The following is a 20,307-nucleotide window of genomic DNA, read 5'->3' as shown; positions in this document are numbered from 1 at the left end:
GTCTGTGATACTCTTGTCTCCAATAAACCACCAGGAAACCGGAAGTGGCACTGTGGCTCAAGTGATAGGTAGAGTGCTCGCCTTGAGCCAGTATTGATGCCAGACACTGTGTCTCATTTCTGTAATCCTAGTTAATAGGCGGAGACAAGGATTGTGGTTCAAAGCCAGGCTGGGCAGAAAAGTCCGTAAGATCCCATCTTCAATTAACCAGCAAAATACCTGACTGGAGGCATGGCCTAAGTGGCAGAACACCGTCCATGAGCAGCAAAGTGACAGCAAGAATCCCCCAAATTCAAGCCCCAATACAAACAAAATACTGGCAAGTTTCTGTCTTCCTTGTTTGTACATTCCAAGATAATCCTGCTTGTTTTATTATTTTAATTACTATTTTTTTCTTGGTTGTGGGGCTTGAACTCTGGGCCTGGGTGCCGTCCCTGAGCTCTTCAGCTCAAGGGTTAGCACTCTACCATTTGAGCCACAACGCCACTTCTGGTTTTCTGGTGCTTTATTGGAGAGGAGTCTCACAGACTTTCTTGCCCAGGCTGGCTTTGAACCACAATCCTCAGATTGCAGCCTCCTGAGTAGCTAGGGTTACAGGTGTGAGCCACCAGCGCCCAGCTGCTTGTTTTATTTTTCAAGTAAATTTTATAATCTTTAAGATACTCCAAAGACTTTATCAAAACTAACATTACCTAACACTCAAGAATCAGTCTGTAATTTTCTCCTTGCCTTATACTAGTACTAGGTATTTGATACCTTGAAATAAACTCATTCACGTATGTGTATACTTTTAAATGCTTTCAGACTAGTTTTAACATCCTTAGGCTTATCAACTCTGGAGACTTTGTATGTGGTGTTATACTTCTCAGCCCCTGAATATGCATCTCTTAAAGTGCATGTGTCCCTGACTTAAGAGTATCATGAAATGAAGTAAAGGTCAGCCTTGGGTGCTTTTAGATTAAGGCTCCTGGTAGTAAACTCATTCATTTCTTACAAATTTTTAGACTTTGTATAATCATTTTTGTACATTAAATGGCTCCATCCTATTGATTTTGGATGTTTGCTGCCTTCCTTGATGGGAATTTTGCTTTCTAGTGTCTGAAGAAAGGACCTGATGAACCCCTCTAGGAATCAAAACCTCTCCTTTAATTATGCTTGGATTTTGGTGCCTATAGTGAGAAAAAATATGGCTGATTTATTTCCACTCTTCTTGACCCCAATCGATTTCTTGGAAGTTCAGAGGATTCATTTTCCCATGGGCAGAATTTTTAAGGAAACATGATACAAATACAGGTATGTGTTCCCTAAAGGTACTAAACCAATATAAAGGTACTCATCACTTCTGTAAGCCATACAGTGCAAGTCCATTAGAAAAACTTCAACTCTTATGCTACATAGGAAGGAGCATAAGGCACTTAAAAATGTATTAAAGGCAAACTCATAACTCTCAAAGCTCATTAACTATTCCAAAAGCTTGCTAGACTAACAGTGTAATTGCCAAATTTCATCTTCAGCATTGAAGGAAGCATTTCAAATACAAATGCATTAACTTGATGCTTTTTCTGAAGAGATCTAACTTGTATCAGAGCTACCAATTAAAGGCTCCAGAATCTAGAAGCAATCAAAGCGGCAGTCTACAAAAGATTCAGGAAATTGAGTTGTTTTATCCTTAAGACATCTCATCTTACAGCAGCCCTTCATACCTACGAGGTAAGAAAAATGTCAGATATCCATTATATGCTTTTCATTTTAAGACCTTTGGACTAAGGTGGGTGACACAGCTGACTTTAGAAAATTGTACTTTCCAAAATAATGCACCCAGACTCTCAATATTAATTTTATTATTCTATCAACACACTTTAGATGTAATCATACATTCCACCAAAGAATATAGCCCAATGTCTAGGAAAGCAGACTCCAGAATGCCTACAGATAAGCTTAACAATTTATCACCTGCTGCTGTGTAATTTGAGCCAATTACCTAATCTGTGTGTTTGAGGACAGTGATAAGATTAAAACAAACAAAAAAAACCTTGACAAAATGCCTAGCAAATATGAAATGTTGTTTAAGTAATGAGCAACTTTATCTTGTGGTAAGCAATAGTTTTTGAATTATGCGCTTTTCATATCACATTTTAAATATAATTTGTACACTAATCAGTTGGAATATTTGAGGAATTTGTGTTCATGCCTACTTATTTTGATGAAAATACTTTATCACCACTGAAGCACTTCTGCCACAACTGCATGACCAAAAATATCTTTCCACAGATTTTGAGTAGGAATTGCATGGCTTTAAGGAAGCTTCCAACAGGAAGATTTATGTTCATGAGTAAAAAGTTTCAGTCACCTAGGATGCTGCCTATAATCATAGTGACTCACGTGGCAGAGATTAGAAGAATTAAGGTTCAAGGACAGCAAAGCAGCAATGCCTATATCAACAACAACAAAAGTTGAGTATAGTGGCTCACATGGGTCCCCCAACCAGGTGACATGGGAAGCCAAGGAGGATTCCAGCATAAATGGGACCCAGGTCCAGGCTGGTCCAGATAAAACAAAAATAACAAAAGAGCCTACAAGACCCTGAATAAAGGCAGGAGTGTTATCTGGATGGCATAACCACCAAAAGCAAGTGCTCCCTGAATTCATTTTGAAGATGTCATGCGTCTACCAAAGGCTTTCTAAATCAAAAAAACATGTAGGTGAGTCATATATAAAAGCTTAAGAACTACAGTCTCAAAAGATCTCAATTTGAGTTTAAGCAGAGAAGTGGCTGGTTAATTTTAAACACACAAAAAACTGTATCTTTAATATTTGGGGGCAATTACTAAACAATGAAATTCTTTTGAAAGAACAGTTAAGTCAGTAACAGTAAGGCCATTATAGTGGTAGGGTATACTCAGATGATTTAGAGGGAAAAAAAGATGCTATAAAACTTTGAAAGCCCTTGGGCTGGGAAGGTGGCTCAGTGGTAGAGTGCTTGCCTTGCATGCCTGAGGCCCTGGGTTCGATTCCTCAGCACCACATAAGCAAAAAGAAAAAAAGCCCGAAGTGGTGCTGTGACTCAAGTGGTAGAGCGCTAGCCTTGAGTTGAAGAGCTGAGGGACAGCTCCCAGGCCCAGAGTTCAGGCCCCACGACTGGACCCCCCCCCAAAAAAAAAACTTTGAAAGCCCACAGTAAAGTTCATTCTTGGTCTTATCTTAAAATTAATTTCCAATTATATTAGATTTAATAAATCACTAAACAAGACCAAAAGAGAACTTTATTTTATATGATCTTTATTTTACATTTAGGACCTCTTTTATTCTTTACTTAAAAAAGACTCAGTCTGCTTTTTTCAAATTGCTACTAAAAGCATTTTAACCAAAATCCTGATTTAGGAAGACTTTACACATTGTGTTAAATATTTTAATTCTTTCAATAACTACTGAAAATAATTTCACAATTAGGGTTTCAAGTGTCCTAGTCATATCTAGTTTTTATTTAATATCAATTTTAAGATGTGCATACAAACGTTATAGTGATATTTAAGTTCTATGTCTTTCAAACTTTCAAGATGCTATTCAGTTCTTAATCTAATTACTATTTCATTTATTTAGAAATAGCATTTAGACTACAAATCAATGTCTCACTTTGACTAAGTTACACAGATCTAATACAATGTGTTCTTGAATAAGTTTTAAGTAATATAGTGAACTTCACTAATACCATTCGGTTTAGTATTTTTAGTGTCAACAATGTTGAGAGAATATCATGAGAGTCAGTCTTTTAAAGGAAGTCATATAATAAAAGCATAATGTCTTTGAACATGAAAACAGTACCTAACATGATTTTATACAGGAACTCAAGGACAGTCCAGAGAATTTTGTCCATTTTTTATATGTGAAGTGTCTAAGTCTTAGTGATAACAGTGAAAAAGTGTTTCTTACTATGTCACTGAAGAAAGCTGCTAAAAACCACAAGATATCCTAGTCCTAGGACTAGACATAAGCAGTGGACTATCAAAAAAAAAACCTGTCATTTCATTTTCAGTTAACTTTTCTATGCCAAGTAACAGTCTTACTTCACTTCTCCCATTTATGGGAGAAAAAAAAAACCAGGCCTGGCCAGGTACCCTTCAAGATTCTCTGCTAACTGTAAAATGTGGACTGCTTTTCTTCTGTTTAGTATAGTCCATGTGTATATAAACTGTGTTTTTAAATCAAAATGTTTATGCACATAACCATATCAGTATATTGCCCTTAATTTAAAAAATGTACAACTATATAAATAAAAACTATTGTTTCCTCAGTGTTACTTGACATTTCTTCTATAATTTCTTTATTTAAAAAAGTAAATTTAACAAGGTACTTAAAAAAGGCTAGATACAAAAGTAGTTAAGCTGCTCACGAACATTTAAAACTTTCCAAAATGTATTTTCAATAATCATGGTTTTATAAAACATTTTACAGTTATCAGAAAGTGCCCAGGCTGAGTATACATAACTGAAAATAGCTTAGTACAAATGTCTAGTTAGAACTGAAGTGCAGTAACCTGACTAACTGCGTTGAAACAGGGATACAAAGGGGAAAAAAGGTGATTGTGACTACTGTGCATTGGCCCCAATGTACAAAAAAGTGCCCTTAAATGAACACATTACATGCAAAAAATTAGTGATATCACTTAATATTCTAGAACTCAATGCACTGAAAGTAAACCGCAATAAAAGTGGTTTTTATAGGTAAAAGTGATTTCATCTGTAAGATCTGAATGTTAAGAACTTTTTAAAAGTTCCACATACATAATACACGATTGCAGCCAACCACAAATTAAACACCATAAAAAAGTTAAATGAAAACACAGAACATACTTAATTTTTTATTTTGAAATTCCCTATTCCCACTATACAAGAACCTTTGCTGAAACTTTCCACAAAGGTAGCAGTTAATTTTCAGAACATTTTACATTTCCCACCCCCTCAGCAAAAAGATAAATCACAGTGTAAATTATGTTTTTCTGCTGTCATCTTTGGCTGGGGTTAGACCTAGAAGTTGTTGACTAGCAAACAATTATAGCCAAATGTTGCTAGTGCTTCTCAGGCCTTTAAGCAAGGAATGTTTGCAATTAATCTCTACTGAAGTACCACCCAGGGGATATGACAGCATTAACTTCCATAAACTTTATAGACAAATGGAAAAAAATCTACAAAATTAGCTAGGAATATTACACAGCAATACACACTTTTTATAGGCTACACAAAACCAAAATTCTTGGTTTTAATGGCAAGTAGCAATTTCTGTTTGAGAATCTGTTTAGAGGAGTAGAGTGGGACATAAAGGCGAGAAATACAAGTATTTGCAGTGGGAAGATGTTGGTCATCTGGTGGTCTTATTGTGATTGAGGGCATAGGCTGAAATCCTTCTTCACTGGCTGGTAATGAAGGGCTTGATGTCCAAAAGTAAACCTAAATAGAAATACAGCAATTACAATTTTGGCTTTGTTAGTATTTAATATTTCCTCGTTCTCACAACAAAGAGGTTGCACAAGGAAGAAAAAAGCTGACAAGGCCAAAGACCTCACCAACCAATAATCTCTTGGAAAAATAGTTTCCAGGGCTGGGAATGTGGCTTAGTGGTCAAGTGCTTGCCTAGCATGCAAGAAACCCTGGGTTTGATTGCTCAGTACCACATACATAGAAGAAGCTGGAAGTGGTGCTGTGGCTCAAGTGGTGGAGTGCTAGCTTTGAGCAAAAGAAGCTCAGGGACAGTGCTCAGGCCCTGAGTTCAAGCCCCAGGACTGGCCAAAAAAAAAAAACAAAAAAAAACCCAAACCTATAAATTATTGTATAAGAAAGTCTGGAACAGACTTTTTCAAGATTAATAAATGAGTTGACATAGCTGTGAATGTGTTGAGGATAGGTTTTTTTCTGACTAGTAAATATTCTACTGCAATTGAAGTTTTTTTCTAATTTGTAAGGATCTTGGGGGTGTTAATACTAAGTAGGACAGAAACAGCAGACTTTGAACAGATAACAAAGTAGTATTGAGAAATTTTGCAAAGGCTTACCATTTAGTCAAAAAACATTAAGAATAGCACTCAAAGTCTAGAGTTCGAACCTTGGTCCCACAAAAAACAAGTAATGAGGAATATGTAAACCTTATTCATAAACTACGCAGCTTAAGAACACAAATTATATATATATAAAAAAAGAACACAAACGATCCCTTTATCTAAGATATCCTATGTATTAGTATTTACATAGTGGCCATCTCAGTTATCAGGTTAACTGCCAAATAAACTGTTCAAATAACTTCAAATAACTGTTATTTAATGGCTTAAAAGTGCAAGAATAGAAGGCTGGCAATTCAGATACACGAAACAGAAGCTGTAAAATACTTCTCATGCGCAAAAGAAAAAAAGAGTAAAAGTTCTGTATGTTGTAATACAGTAGGAAAATAAAGTGTTTTATTTTTGCCCTTTTACCTACCCCAAATTAAAATGACAAATATTTCAAAGCACAATCCTATCCCTACACCGAATTTTAATATTCTGGGCTGGGGATGATACCCAGTGGTACAGGATATACTTACCAACCTCCACCCCCAGCAACACACACCCTGTATCTCCTTTCACAAACTTTGTGAAACCTAACTTACAAGATCTTGTCGTTCTGTCATGCTCATCTTCTCTACTATAGACCAGAACCAACGCTTGAACTGTAAGAGCTTCTCAGCATTTTCTCCTAAGAAAGAATAATAAGATATTCAGTGCATTATACTTACTAGTTGTTGCATCTTCAAACATAATAAAAATAGGAAAAGACACAAAATTAGTTATTGCAAATTCGAGGAGTCTTGTTCCTAACAAAGGAAATCAAAGCATTTGAAAACTAAAGAGTATCTGACAATCTACCCAAGATGACCAAAACAAGAAGCACATCATCTTTAAAATTATGATCACATGACTTTAATATTGTTAGTGAGTCATGACCTTATGCCAGTGCTTAAATTAAGTTTATAAATAAAATGGAATTTTTTTTGAAAAAAAATGCAGACTCTCCTCCTCCTTTCACTAGAGAGTTGAGAAAAATAGCAGATTATACATTTTGAAAAGGTTTCCAGAAAAAAAGCTTCCAGATGCCTATGCCGCTGATGTAAACTTTAGAGGCAGCTTCTTAGAATTTTTGTAAATGAGGTAATTTTCATGAGAACTAAATATTACATTAAGGGCTGGGATGTAGCTCAGTGGCAAAGCGCTTGCCTAGCAAGCGCAACATCCTGGGTTCGATCCCCAGTACCAAAAAAAAAAAAAAAAAGACAAAAAAAATACAGTTAAATATTACATTAAAAAGTAGTTCAGGGCTGGAAATGTGGCTTAGTGGGAGAGTGCTTGCATAGCATGCATGAAGTCCTCAGTTTGATTCCTCAGTACCACATACACAGAAAAAGCCAGAAGTGGTACTGTGGCTCAAGTAATAGAGTGCTAGACTTGAGCAAAAAAACCCTCGGGAACAGTGGCCAAGCCCTGAGTTCAAGCTCCAGGACTGGCAAATTAAAAAAAAAAAAAAGTAGTAAAAAAAAACCACTACTACCAGACTGGGAAGATGGCTCAGTGGTAGAGTGCTTGCCTTACATGCATGAGGCCCTGGGTTCGGTTCCTCAGCAGCACATAAGCAGAAAAAGCTGGAAGTGGCACTGGTGGCTCATGCCTGTAATCCTAGCTACTCAGGAGGACTGAAGTTTGTAGCTAGCCCAGGCAGAAAAGTCTATAAGACTCTCATTTCCAGTTAACCAGCAAAAAGCCAGATGTAGATGTGTGGCTCAAACAGGAGAGCACTAGCCTCCAGTGAAAAATTTAAGAATGGGAAGCCAGGAGTTGAAACCCTTAGTACAGAAAAGAAACCCTTAGCACAAAAAAGAAACTACTATAGAACAGTCTAAACATGGTCAAACACAAAAGAAAAATCGAGAAAACGTACCCAAATTTAACTTTCTATAATTTGACTGAAGTTGATTGCAAAAAAACAAACAAACAAATAAACAAAAAGGTAAAAAATAGTACCTTTGTGTCATCCTGGACTGTAGTATATATCTTGCGTAGAGTATGTGTGATAGTGAACTTTTTGGAGATACAAATGCTTTACTGTATAGTCATAGAGTTGGAAGAATAAATGACTAGCAAATTAAAGAGTGCGTGAGTGCGTGCATGCGTGCTTCAACTCTGGGCCTAGGTACTGTTCCTCAGCTCTTCAGCTCAAGGGTAGTGCTCTGCCACTTTAGCCACAGCACCACTTCCCATAAAGCTTTTGAGCTGGAGGCATGGCACAGACAGAGTGCCAGCCTAGCAAGCCCAAGGCCATCAGTTCAAACACTAGTCAGAAAAAAAAAAAAGATAGGGGGGAGGGGGAGTAGGCTTTTTCTAAGAGATTACTAATGCTTCTCTTTTTTTCTAGATTTTCCATGTGTGAATGCTGTTAATGTCTTTACAAATGTGTGATCTGAGTCTAGCTCTACAAAGCAAACATGATAGCAATTCTTTAGCCTTTATAAAACCTGTGTAGATAAATCATTTGCTCACTGCACAAGCACACAAATTTTTTCAAAACCATTATGGACTTTCCTCCCCAGGCTGGCTTTAAACCACTATCCTCAGATCTCTGCCTCCTGAGTAGCTAGGATGATGGGTGTGAGCCACCGGTGCCCAGCCCATATGGCTTTTTATGTTTTTGAGAGTGTGTTTAGGGAACTTTCCTTTGGAGGTAAGTTTCTGCTAATATTTAGACAAGACTGATTGGCTCAGCCTCCCCAGTGGTATGATTCCAAGAGCACATGACAAAACCTGGCTAAACTTGAAAGCTAGAAAAAAAAATTAAGCAAGCAGTGCTGGGAAGGTGGCTTGCCTTGCATGCATGAGGCTCTGGGTTCAATTCCTCAGCACCACATAAGCAGAAAAAAAAAAAAAAGCTGGAAGTGGTGCTGTGACTCAAGTGGTAGAGTGCTAGCCTTGAGCTGAAGAGCTGAGGGACAGCGTCCAGGCCCAGAGTTCAGGCAACACGACCGGACCCCCCACCCCCCAAAAAAATTAAGCAAGCAAAGATTTAATAGTATCATGCTAAGCAAAATATTAGTTCAATCATAATTTTAAAATAATGTAATTCCTTCAAACCTCTGAGTAACAGAGTATATTTCCAAAGCCTTATAAATAGATCTAAGAACTAGAAATGCAAAAAATACCCACTACACTCTCATTATTTCTTAGGTAAACATTTAAAAAAGTTTCCTACCTGATTCATCATTGAAAGATGTAAAGCTGATCAGCATTTGTACATTAACTTCACCACAGCCATTTACCAGAAGCCTAAAATCTTCTGCTGTTAAATCTTCTAATGAATTTTTCGGAAGCACATCTAGTAGACCTTTCCTCATTGCCTAAAGAATTTCAAAATTTCCCCTTTTATTACAGTGAGTCCACATATTACATTATTTGAAAACCAACATATAATTTTACTTCTCATTTTAATCAGAGAGAAGTCAACTTTGTATTCTGAATTTCCTATTAACAGATTTTAGAGAGAAAGGAGGAAGACAGTAAAGAAAATAATGCAGGGGCTGGGAATGTGGCTCAGTGGTAGAGTGTTTGCATGAAGCCCTGAATTTGATTCCTCATGCCACATAAACAGAAAAAGTCAGAAGTGGCGCTGTGGCTCAAGTGGTAGAGTGCTAGCCTTGAGCAAAAGAAGCTCAGGGACAGTGCCTAGGCTCTGAGTTCAAGCCCCTGGAACTTGGCAAAATAATAATAAAAATAATAATAATGCATAGTGAATTATGTTAGATTTTTTAAAAAGTAGTATATACTAGCAGTTAACTGAAATTATTTAAAAATTATGTTAATAAGAAACATGGTAGTGATTAAGTTTTAATTTGTCAAAAGTCCTATCATGAAAGTCAAAGTATGATAATGACAATAATCCTCTCAGACTGAAACTCTAGAGAGAAATTAAATATCATGTGCTAGAAATTATTCCATGTAAATTGCATGCATAAATTCATTTAATCTTATACTGATCTTGAAGAGGAGGGAACCAAGCCCAAAGTAATTAGCTAGCATCATATATAGACAGAGGGTAGAACAATGACTGGAACCCCAGGACTACAATAATTAATACAGCATAGGAATCAGAAATATAGGGCTGAGAAGGTGGCTCAGTGGTAGAGTGTTTGCCTTGTATTCCTCAGAACCACATAAACGAAGTGACGTTGTGGCTCAAGTGGTAGAGCTGAAGAGCTGAGGGGACAGCGTCCAAGCCCAGAGTTCAAGCCCCACGACCAACCCTCCCCCCCAAAAAAAACCCCCATATAAGCAGATAGATCACTAGCCTTGAGCTGAAGAGCTGAGGGACAGCGCCCAGGCCCAGAGTTCAGGCCCCATGATGGGAAGAAAAAGAAGAAAAAAAGAAGAAGAAAAAGAAAAAACAAGAAAGAAGAAGAAAAAACAAACGAACAAGCAAAGGCCATTCCAGGGAAAGATATCATCTCAAACAAAAAAATGGAGTGTGGTGCTCTGCACCTTCATTCCAGTCTAGGCTGGGCATGTATGTGTGTGTGTGTGTGCAGAGGAAGGGACCACAACCTTACCTGTAAAATGGAAAGGAAAAAAAAAAAAAAAGAAGAAGAATCAGAAATACTTCAAAAGCTAACACAGCAGGCCTGATGTTCCATTTTAGACTACATGACTGATTCTTGGTTAATGTCTCTCCCAAGAATAAACACTTACATGCAATGGCTGTTCTGCTACTACCAACATCCTGTGCTCGGCGTATTTCCTCACATATTCATACACATTCTGAGGAGTAACTGGGATATTCACACCATTAGGAATGAGTTCGACCTGTGAAAAATTCAGTGACATTAAGTTGAAAAACTCTATTTCTAGGGCTGGGAAGGTGCCTCAGTGGTGTGCTTGCCTTGCATACAGAGGCCCTGGGTTCAGTTCCTTAGCACCACATAAGCAGAAAAAGCCGGAAGTGGTGCTGTGGCTCAGAGTGCTACCCTTGAGCTAAAGAGCTGAGGGACAGCCCAGGCCCAGAGTTCAAGCCCCATGACCGACCAAAACAAACAAACAAACAAAAAAAACCCCCAAAACTCTACTTGAGTTTTGATATTTAAAGGCAAGTATTAGACATATAAACATCTTAGGCTTAAGTAAAATATCCCTTTCTTTTTCTCAGTTTATCTCACTCTATTTTTTTTTTTTGGGGGGGGGGAAGGCGCCTGGTCGTAGGTCTTGAACTCTGGGCCTAGGTGCTGTCCCTCAGCTCTTCAGCCGAAGGCAAGTGCTCTACCACTTGAGCCACAACACCACTTCTGGTTTTCTCATGGACATTCCTGCCTGGGCTTGGCTTTGAATCATTATCCTCAGATCTCAGCCTCCTGAGTAGCTAGGATTACAGGCGTGAGCCACCGGTGCCTGGCTTTCTCTTTATTAATCTTAACACACTCACTCTTAAGTGTGTAACTAGACTTTCTATGTAAAACTAGCTTAACAGATTATTCCAGAATCAGAAACTCCATACCTGTCCTCCACCTTCTTCTTTACACAGGTCAATTGCAAATGCCAAATCCATGGCTGAGAAAACAGCATCAGCATCTGAGCTCTGAGAAGCAAGGATTAGCTGTCGCAAACTCTCATACATCACTGGGTCAAAAAAAGCAAAATCATGCCAGTTGACCTAGAGAAGTAAGCATATGAAATTTAATTATAAAAGAGAAAAATGCTCACTCAAAATTCCTTGCTATAGAATTAGATATGTGGGAGCTGGGAAGGTAGCTCAGTGGTAGAGCGCTTGCCTTGCATGCCTGAGGCCCTGGATTCGATTCCTCAGCACCACATAAGCAAAAAGAAAAAAGCCGGAAGTGGCGCTGTGGCTCAAGTGGTAGAGCGCTAGCCTTGAGCTGAAGAGCTGAGGGACAGTGCCCAGGCCCAGAGTTCAGGCCCCACGACCGGACCCAAAAAAAAAAAAAAAAAAAAAGAATTAGATATGTGACTCAAGTGGTAGAATGCCAGCAGAACAAGATAGCTGAGCAAGCAACAAGGTTCTGTTCAAACCCTGGCCTGGCAATAAAATTAAAAAAAGGAAGAATTTCCCACTATATAAAAACTGCTATAAAGGGGTAGAATTTAATAAATCTTTAAATCTTAAATACATTTTTAGAACCAAAGTATAAAATAGTATTTTTTTGCCCGGATGCTCGTGGGTCACACCTGTAATCCTAGCTACTTAAGAAGCTAAGATGTGAGGATTGTGGTTTGAGGCCAGCTCTGTCAGGTTTCAGATAAGAGTCCTTGAGACTCTTACCTCCCATAAACCACTCAGAAAGAGCTTTAACCTTGAGCAAAAAGAAGTTCAGGGTCACACCCAAGCCTCAGGATTGGGGCTGGGGGAATTTTTAAGCTGGGCCAGTGGCTCACCAAGTAAGACTAGCTATTGGGGAAAACAGAAATTCAAGGCTAGCCTGAACAGAAGTCTGTGAGACTCAACCTCAAATTATCTAGCATAAAGCCAGGCTAAAGATCTCACTGGAGTGACAGTACTGCAAAAAGAAGTTTTCTTATGGGTATGCACAATAGTACCTACCTATAATTCCAATGTACATTCAGCAAACTTAAGAAAGAGGATCAACAATTTCAGGCTTTACCAACAAACATATATTTATAAAAGCATAACAGATAAGTGTATGTATGTATGCCAGTACTGAGGCTTGAATTCAGGGCCTGGGAACTATCTTAAGGTTTTGGGTTTTTTGGGTTTTTTTGCTCAAAGATAGTACTCTACAGTAACAGAAATGTAAAACCAACCCAGCTAGTCTTCACTGATAAGCTTCACCGATACTTTACCTACATCATTAAATGGAGGAAAACTATTTTATGAATAATGACTCTAATTTGTAAAACTATACAGTATTATTTATAAAAGAAAAAATTTATAATTATCCAATTGTGCTTATTAAAGTAACTTACTTTTCTTCCAAGCAATACTTTAATTACATGTCTATTTAATGTAATAGGACAAAGTTCATTTTGCAGCAGACACAGCCCAAGAATCCTAAAAGTAAAATAAGAATAAGACTTAAATTCAAAGATAATAGCAGAATACATATAAAAACATGAATATATTTTTGTCAGGCGTGGTAGCACATGCCTGTAACACAGCACTGGGGAGTTGAGGCAGGAGGATCATAAGAGGTTAGTGCCTAGGCTACAAGACAGTCTCCAAAAAAAAAAAAGGAAACAAAACAAAACAAAACAAAGGCAAGCACAGGTGATACACAGCTTAATCCTAATTTTTCAGGAGGCTGAGATCTAAAGACCATGGTTGGAAGTCAGCCCAGGCAGGGAATCCTGTAAAACTCTTACCTGCAATTAAACCATCAAAAGGCCAGAAATGGAAAAGAGGCTCAAGTGGTAGTACACTAGCCTTGAGCAAAGAAACTTGGGGGGGAGGGGGGAGGAGGAACCCTCAGGACTGATAGACATGTACACATGCGGAAAAAAACCAACTCACCCCCCACAAATATAAACATTAAGATTAGTTATTTTACCTGCCAATGTTTCTAAAACAGTTCAACCTTGCTTCTGTGTTTTTGCCAGGCCTTGGAGTATAAAATCCTCTTTTTCCAGGTTGGTAAAACAAAGGGGCATTGTCATCACCATCATCTGTATCATCTAAATCCATATCTACTACACTTCGACTAGAGCCATGACGCTTTCGGTTTTCCTAATAACAAAATATCAGAGATTGCAAGTTTCTTTTTTTTTTCCCTTAAATTACATGTACTGGTTCTCAAAATTATTCAAAGGCAAAGAAACACTCATTACTTAAACATATGTATATGTATACTAAAGCTTTTACTGTTTCAAAACTATACACAAACTTTAAAACTATGTTCCACAACATAAGAAGTTTAGCTTTCAAGTTCTGGCTGTCTTCCAAATGAGATAAAGTAACAAAGAATTAGCTTTACCTTGCTGCTTGCAAAGATGCCATGTCAGTCCACCATTTTTCAAGTTCTGACTACCTTATCTATCTCCATATACTACCATTTACTTTTCAGAATTCACAGGCAATCCCTTTGTATCTATTTTAGAATTTTAGTTGTAATCAATGAAAGAGGGTTCAATTAGTTGGGTTTGCTTCTCTTGGCTGGCATAGAAGGTTCTCCAGTACCTTAATAATTAACGCATGAAGCCAGGTGCCTAGCTACTCAGGAGGCTGAGATCTGAGGACAGTGGTTCAACACCAGCCCAGGCAATAAAGTCCTGAGACTCTTATCTCCAATTAATCACCAGAAAGCCAGAAGTGGTGGTCTGGCTCAAAGTGGTAGAGCATTAGCCTTGAGCTAAAGAGCTCAAAGACAGCGCCCAGGTCCAGAGTTCAAGCCCTATGACTGATGAAAAAATAAAGAAAGTAAATTTAAAAAAAGTAGTGCATGAGCTATATGCCCTAAAAGAGCTCCCTTAGGCTGGAATATGGGTTAGTGGTAGAGTACTTGACTAGCATGCATGAAGCCCTGGGTTTGATTCCTCAATACCACATACATAGAAAAAGCAGAAGTGGCATTGTGGTTCAAGTGGTAGAGTGCTAGCCTTGAGCAAAAGAAGCCCAGGGAGGGCTGGGAAGGTGGCTCAGTGGTAGAGTGCTTGCCTTGCATGCATGAGACCCTGGGTTCAATTCCTCAGCACCACATAAGCAAAGAGAAAAAAGCCGGAAGTGGCGCTGTGGCTCCTCAAGTGGTAGAGTGCTAGCCTTGAGCTGAAGAGCCGAGGGACAGCGCCCAGGCCCAGAGTTTAGGCTCCACGACTGGACCCCCTACCCCCCCAAAAAAAGGCTAGCACCCTACCACTTGAACCACAGCTCCTCTTTAGTCTTTTGGTGGTTAATTAGAGATGAGTCATGCCAGGTTTCCTGACTCAGCAACCTAAGATCTCAACCGCTTGAGTAGCTAGGATTACAGGTCTGAGTGACTGGTGCTTGTCCTTCTCAGTGTTTGTGTTTTTACCAGTTTGAGTGAAGTGGAAGCCTAATTACTTCTGCCATCCCTTCCATGTCCTCGTATAGCACAGGTACTGTAGCTGTTTCTTATAAATATACTCAGTGCCATGTCAGTGTTGTAATTTCTGCTTCAATCATCAAACACAATCTGATAAACTTACAAAAAAAATCAAAACAAAAAACAAAAAACAAAAAAGAAGCCCAGGGATAGTGCCCAGGCTGAGTTCAAGCCCCAGGTGTATATAATTATCATATGCTTCTTTGATACTATAATCATGAATTTTATTTACAAAGGCATAATTACTTCCTAAATACTGTTTTCCTCCCCTCAATCTTTTTTGAATTTCCTAAGGCTCTAAGTTCTTCTAAGTCCTTGTTAACACATGTATAAAGCACAAAACATCTTACCTGTACCTTTTCTGAGGAGTCTAATAATCCAAGATCCAAGATACTATCAGCACCATTTTCCCTAAAAAACAAAGCCCCTTTAAATTCCAAATATGCCTAAAATTTTATACAGAAAACACATTAATAGGAATTTGTGACAATTTATAAATGCATTTAAGTCTTGAAGTTAGCAAACATCTAGGGTCAAGTATTTGTATAACACTGGAATTCTTTCAATAATACATATTTTTAAAACTTGTAAGCTGGAGTTTTTAATTCATATTTTTAAAGCCCACAAGCTCCCAGCACTACGGAGCCAAGGTTACACAGTGAGTGTGAGTTTAAGGCCAGCCTGCCCTACACAGCATGACTATCTCAAAAATAAACCAAACTAACTTAAAATACTATCAGATGTTATGTCTGATTCAAGGTAATGAACTAAAAGGCTACTTGACAATACAAAACTCAGCAGAAAAATGTTCAAGAAGCAATCACAACAAGAATCAAATTCTCTAATAATTCTAGCACATTAGAATTCTAGAATACTTAATAATTCTAGAATACTTCATAATACACATGATAGCAGTCCATTTTATGAGTTATAATATAATGTAAAATATATATGTATAATGTGTATATATGTATAACAAAGTAATGCTAAACTAGAAATACATGCATATATTTACAAAAATGTTTTTTATTGCAAAGCCACTTTCTCATTACTGTGGTGGCACATTCCTACAATCTCAAAAGTTCTGGGCCAGCCTAGACTATACAAAGTTCTAAGTCAACTGGGCTAGTTTAGCAAACATCATCTCAAAACGAGAACAAACAACATATTCTTCTAAGCTTTTTCTGCATTCGACCAAACTCTCAGCTCAAGAGAGGAAATAATAGCTTGAGAGAAACAAATACATATGCATAAAAAGTCCAGGGGAAAAAAAAGTAGTAAGAATCAATGGACAAAAAGTCTTCAGTTTGAACCATTCAAAGGTTCTCAAAGTGGCTATTCCAATTTTAGTCTCATTTGTATACCTCTAGGAGTCCATCTAATCTCATTTCCTATAGAAATTTTCATCTAGGAATAACAATAGAATCCTGTCTACCACACATAAGGCCCTAGGTTCAACTCCCATGCACTACAAATATATCCATCTAAAAAAAATCAACATTTTGCAGCTACAAACTAAAAGAGTAAAGCAAACACAGGACAGAAGCCATAAGGAAGTATAGCACACCTTCCTATTATCTTGGGGAAAAAGGGTAAATAATTTAATTGTTAGATACTTTCAGACTTAACATTTAAAGCAAACCAAAACCTGAATACTTAAAGGTAAGTCTGAAGGCCTAACAGAAAGTTCATACTGCAGCCAAGAATTTAAGGGATTATAGCCCAAGATACTTTGAGTATAAAATATGGACTCTTAGTTACTAGGGTATTCTGGTAGAGAATTTGAGATGCTCACATTTCAAGCCATTTCTAAATGTCATACCTTTTTAAGAGTCTTTAAGTGCTAAGAGTATCACTCTAGAACAAATTCGCTAATTTACATATCTTAAGTCACCAGTTTAAAAGCAAAAAAGTAGTATACTTTATGACATAAAATTTAGGATATGATGGCACACACAACCTAAAATTAGCTGGTGTCCCAATTGCACACATTACCGTCCATGCGCAATGATGAGTTCCATGGCCTCATCTACTCTTGCTCTCAGAGAATCTTCACTTGCTAGAAGGAGTAGCAGCTGAGCTGGGGATAATTCCAACAACATGCCAGTGATTTTACTTGCAAATGCCTGTAAATAAATGTTAAGCAAATGTTACTCTCTCTAGTCAGAAATTGCTAGTCAAAACCTAGAATCAGGGAGGAATGTAAAAAGCTCAAATAAAAAAAACAATGTTTTTTTTCTTGAAGAAGATATTTTATGAAATATAAACTTCATTACAGAGAACTTATGCAATGCATAGTTCATGCACTTCCAGTCTTATGTGAGCCAGTTATTGTGTCTGTTGTGACAAGTCTTGTTAGGGTGTTTTAATCACATGAGTAAATATACACACACTCAATTTCCACCTTTTTTCTCTTCACAAGACAGCGAGAAACATCTTTTTCATTTAGAGCATAAAAAAATAAAAGAAGCTGGGTGCAGGTGGCTCACACCTGTAATCCTAGCTACACAGGAGGCTGAGATCTGAGGATCACGTTCAAAGCAGGAAAGTCTGTGAGACTCTTATCTCCAATAAACCACTAGAAAACTGGAAGTGACACTGTGGCTCACGGGATAGAGCACTCGCCTTGAGCTGAAGAGCGCAGGGACAGTGCCCAAGCCCAGAGTTCAAACCCCTCGACCGGGTATGGGGGGGATCTTACAGAGCACTCAAAATAAAAATCTTCCTACATGCTTGTAATCCTAGCTACTCAGGAGGCTGAGATCTGAGAATCTGTTCAAAGCTAGCCTAGGCAGAAAAGTCCATCAGACTCTTACCTACAATAAACTACTCAGAAAAAGCAGAAGTGGCACAGTGGCTCACTAGCCTTGGGCAAAAGAAGCTAAGGAACACAGTCCAAAAGCCCTGAGTTCTAGCCCGAGGACTGGCAAAATAAACAAAGCACAGTTCCACTTTTATACAAAAGGAAATTCACTAGGCAGAATGGAGACAATGACCCAGCTAAACGTAGATGAAGGAAAAATCCTATCTCTATGCTGTTATCCTGCAGTAAACGAAACATTCCTAAACATGCTTGTTATTGCAAAGCTAAACAATGTGACTGTGAGCAGCTCAAAGTTTATTTTCCCAAATAAGAGGTAGCTAAGTGTACAGTGCATACAGGCTGCATTGCTTGCACACGGGGATAAAGCCTCTCTCCAAGTGCCTGCCGATGTGCGGGTAGAGGATCGGGATCATCGCTAGGATTCCCTTCAGAGGCAGGTCGGAAGGGCCGGGTATCAATAGAAAGTTGTCTTCTAAAGTCTCTGTAAGAGAAAGAAAGCTTTAATGATTTTGTTTCCTTTGAACAGCACAATTAGAACAAAAATAGAAACTGGAGCATACAGATTGTTGCAGTTTAGTACCAAGATGGTATGACATCAAAGAGATGTTTGGAAAATAAAAATTAGCTCAATTTTGTCACTTAAATCTATAAATGTGTACTATGATTTGATTCTGGTAACAGTAGTACTGGCAGTGAAGAGAATACCCATAATTCCTGGAAATGTTGGCCAACAAAAAATCAGAAGGTTTAAATAACAATTTGCCACAATTATATAAACAAAAGAGTAATACAAAGGCAGTAAAAATGTCAACAATTTGGAATGTCAGTGGGTAAATAAAATGGCAACATGATTTCAAGTGGTTCTGAGTTATTAGTAACAACTAGTTAGACTATACTAAGTTACTATACATATGTCCAAACATTAAAACTTTCACTGTCTACAGAACAGTCCCTAATTATGACTTTGTAATTTTTAACAAAGACTATGTCCAACTGACCAAAATGTTCATATTCAATAGAACAGAAAATTACCATACCTATCCCGGTCTCTTCGAGAACCTGCTCGCAAGCCACTACTCCTCCTCATTTCCCTTTCTCTTTCCCGTTCTCGATCTCTCTCTCCTCTGTTCCTTAACCTCTGCATTAAACCTAGAAAAGATAAAATATCATTTAAATATATGCAAATATAACTGTGCATGACCCTCAAAATCATTTTCCTAGACAATCTGTTGTTACCATTGTCTTCATCCCATTCTCTATTTGTTTTCTGTTTGGCAAATTGCTAGTGACTCTTGAGAATGTATCTGGCACATACATCATAGGTTCACTTCAGTGATTTTGTTAAATGTAATTTTCCCTTATGTCAAGGCTATGAAATTTATAGCTTACAGGCTGTGTTACTTTCACTATAAATAACACTACGATTTCTTATGTGGTTAATCATTCAAGTATCTTCTCCGTTCTGGGGCTGGAAACTGTGATGAACACCTATAATCCCTGCTATTTGGGAAGTCAACACTGGAGGATCGAAGTTTGAAAACAGCTCAAAGAAAAAAAGATGGCATCTCAACCAGTGATTATAGTATGATGATTCATACCTGTAAACCCTATGAGACCCTGAAACATTATTTGAATAAATAAAGCACAAGGGACTGGAGAATGGCTTAAGTGGTTAAGAGTACCAGCAGAGTCTAGTCTAAGACCCTGACGTTCAGAACACCAGTACTGCCAAACAATAAATATCTTCTCTAGTCCTTGTTTTTGGCATTACATCATGAGCTACCAAGATTGTCAGCAATTATGCATAATCCTCCTGAGTAGCTAAGATTATAGGCCGGAGCCACCAGTGCCCAGCCTATTTAAATGACTAAACTCAAGGCAGAGTATAATTTCCTAAAAGTCTGAAATCTGTATGACTGTCCATGTTTTCTCACCCAAATCTGTGAATCTGCTTTTACTATAAAACTTAGTCAAATGGTAAAAAATGATGCTAAAAGGCATTTTACCCTTTATCCTTTTTATAACCTCTTTAGCATTCATACTAATGGTTTATAGATCCCAGTGAGATATAGGATAACCTAGGTAAAAATCAGGATGTTTTTAATGTCTATAAACTTCTTGTCTTCTAATTATAAGGCTGACAATCTTCTGACTCTACTTGATATAAATCACCAGTTATCTCCTAAAACTTCTAATTTCCAAACTATTAAATGTGCTAACTGTAATTTGGAGATTATTAACTATAATATATTATAATCACAGAGGGCTGGTTCTAGTAAGTTCATAGGTTTGTACTCTCCAGCATGGGTAACTGGTTTTTACAATGAATTGTAACTTTCTTATCTCACTGGGGCTGGTACAAAGTTTGTAAACCTTATTTATGATAACCTATCTTG

General features: G+C 37.7%; 1 protein-coding gene across 1 annotated transcript in view; it reads right to left on the bottom strand.

Annotated features, from left to right (window-relative positions):
* Positions 1-4,297: 4,297 nt before the first annotated feature.
* Positions 4,298-20,307, bottom strand: part of Ubr5 (ubiquitin protein ligase E3 component n-recognin 5) — a 113,253-nt gene continuing 97,243 nt past the window's right edge. Inside the window, exons 49-59 of the mRNA XM_013012389.1 lie at positions 18,949-19,060; positions 18,248-18,392; positions 17,083-17,213; positions 15,438-15,498; positions 13,579-13,754; positions 12,998-13,082; positions 11,553-11,708; positions 10,754-10,867; positions 9,264-9,408; positions 6,637-6,722; positions 4,298-5,444 (exon numbers count right to left, since the gene is read on the bottom strand). Of these exons, the coding sequence (XP_012867843.1) occupies positions 5,232-5,444; positions 6,637-6,722; positions 9,264-9,408; positions 10,754-10,867; positions 11,553-11,708; positions 12,998-13,082; positions 13,579-13,754; positions 15,438-15,498; positions 17,083-17,213; positions 18,248-18,392; positions 18,949-19,060 (1,424 nt within the window). The 3' untranslated portion in view covers positions 4,298-5,231. The remainder of the gene's footprint in view (positions 5,445-6,636; positions 6,723-9,263; positions 9,409-10,753; positions 10,868-11,552; positions 11,709-12,997; positions 13,083-13,578; positions 13,755-15,437; positions 15,499-17,082; positions 17,214-18,247; positions 18,393-18,948; positions 19,061-20,307) is intronic.

Source organism: Dipodomys ordii, unplaced genomic scaffold (assembly GCF_000151885.1).
Source record: "Dipodomys ordii isolate 6190 unplaced genomic scaffold, Dord_2.0 Scaffold17, whole genome shotgun sequence".
NCBI lineage: Eukaryota > Metazoa > Chordata > Mammalia > Rodentia > Heteromyidae > Dipodomys > Dipodomys ordii.
The sequence above is the reverse complement of the archived record's forward strand: the minus strand, read 5'-3'. Positions and strand labels throughout refer to the sequence as shown.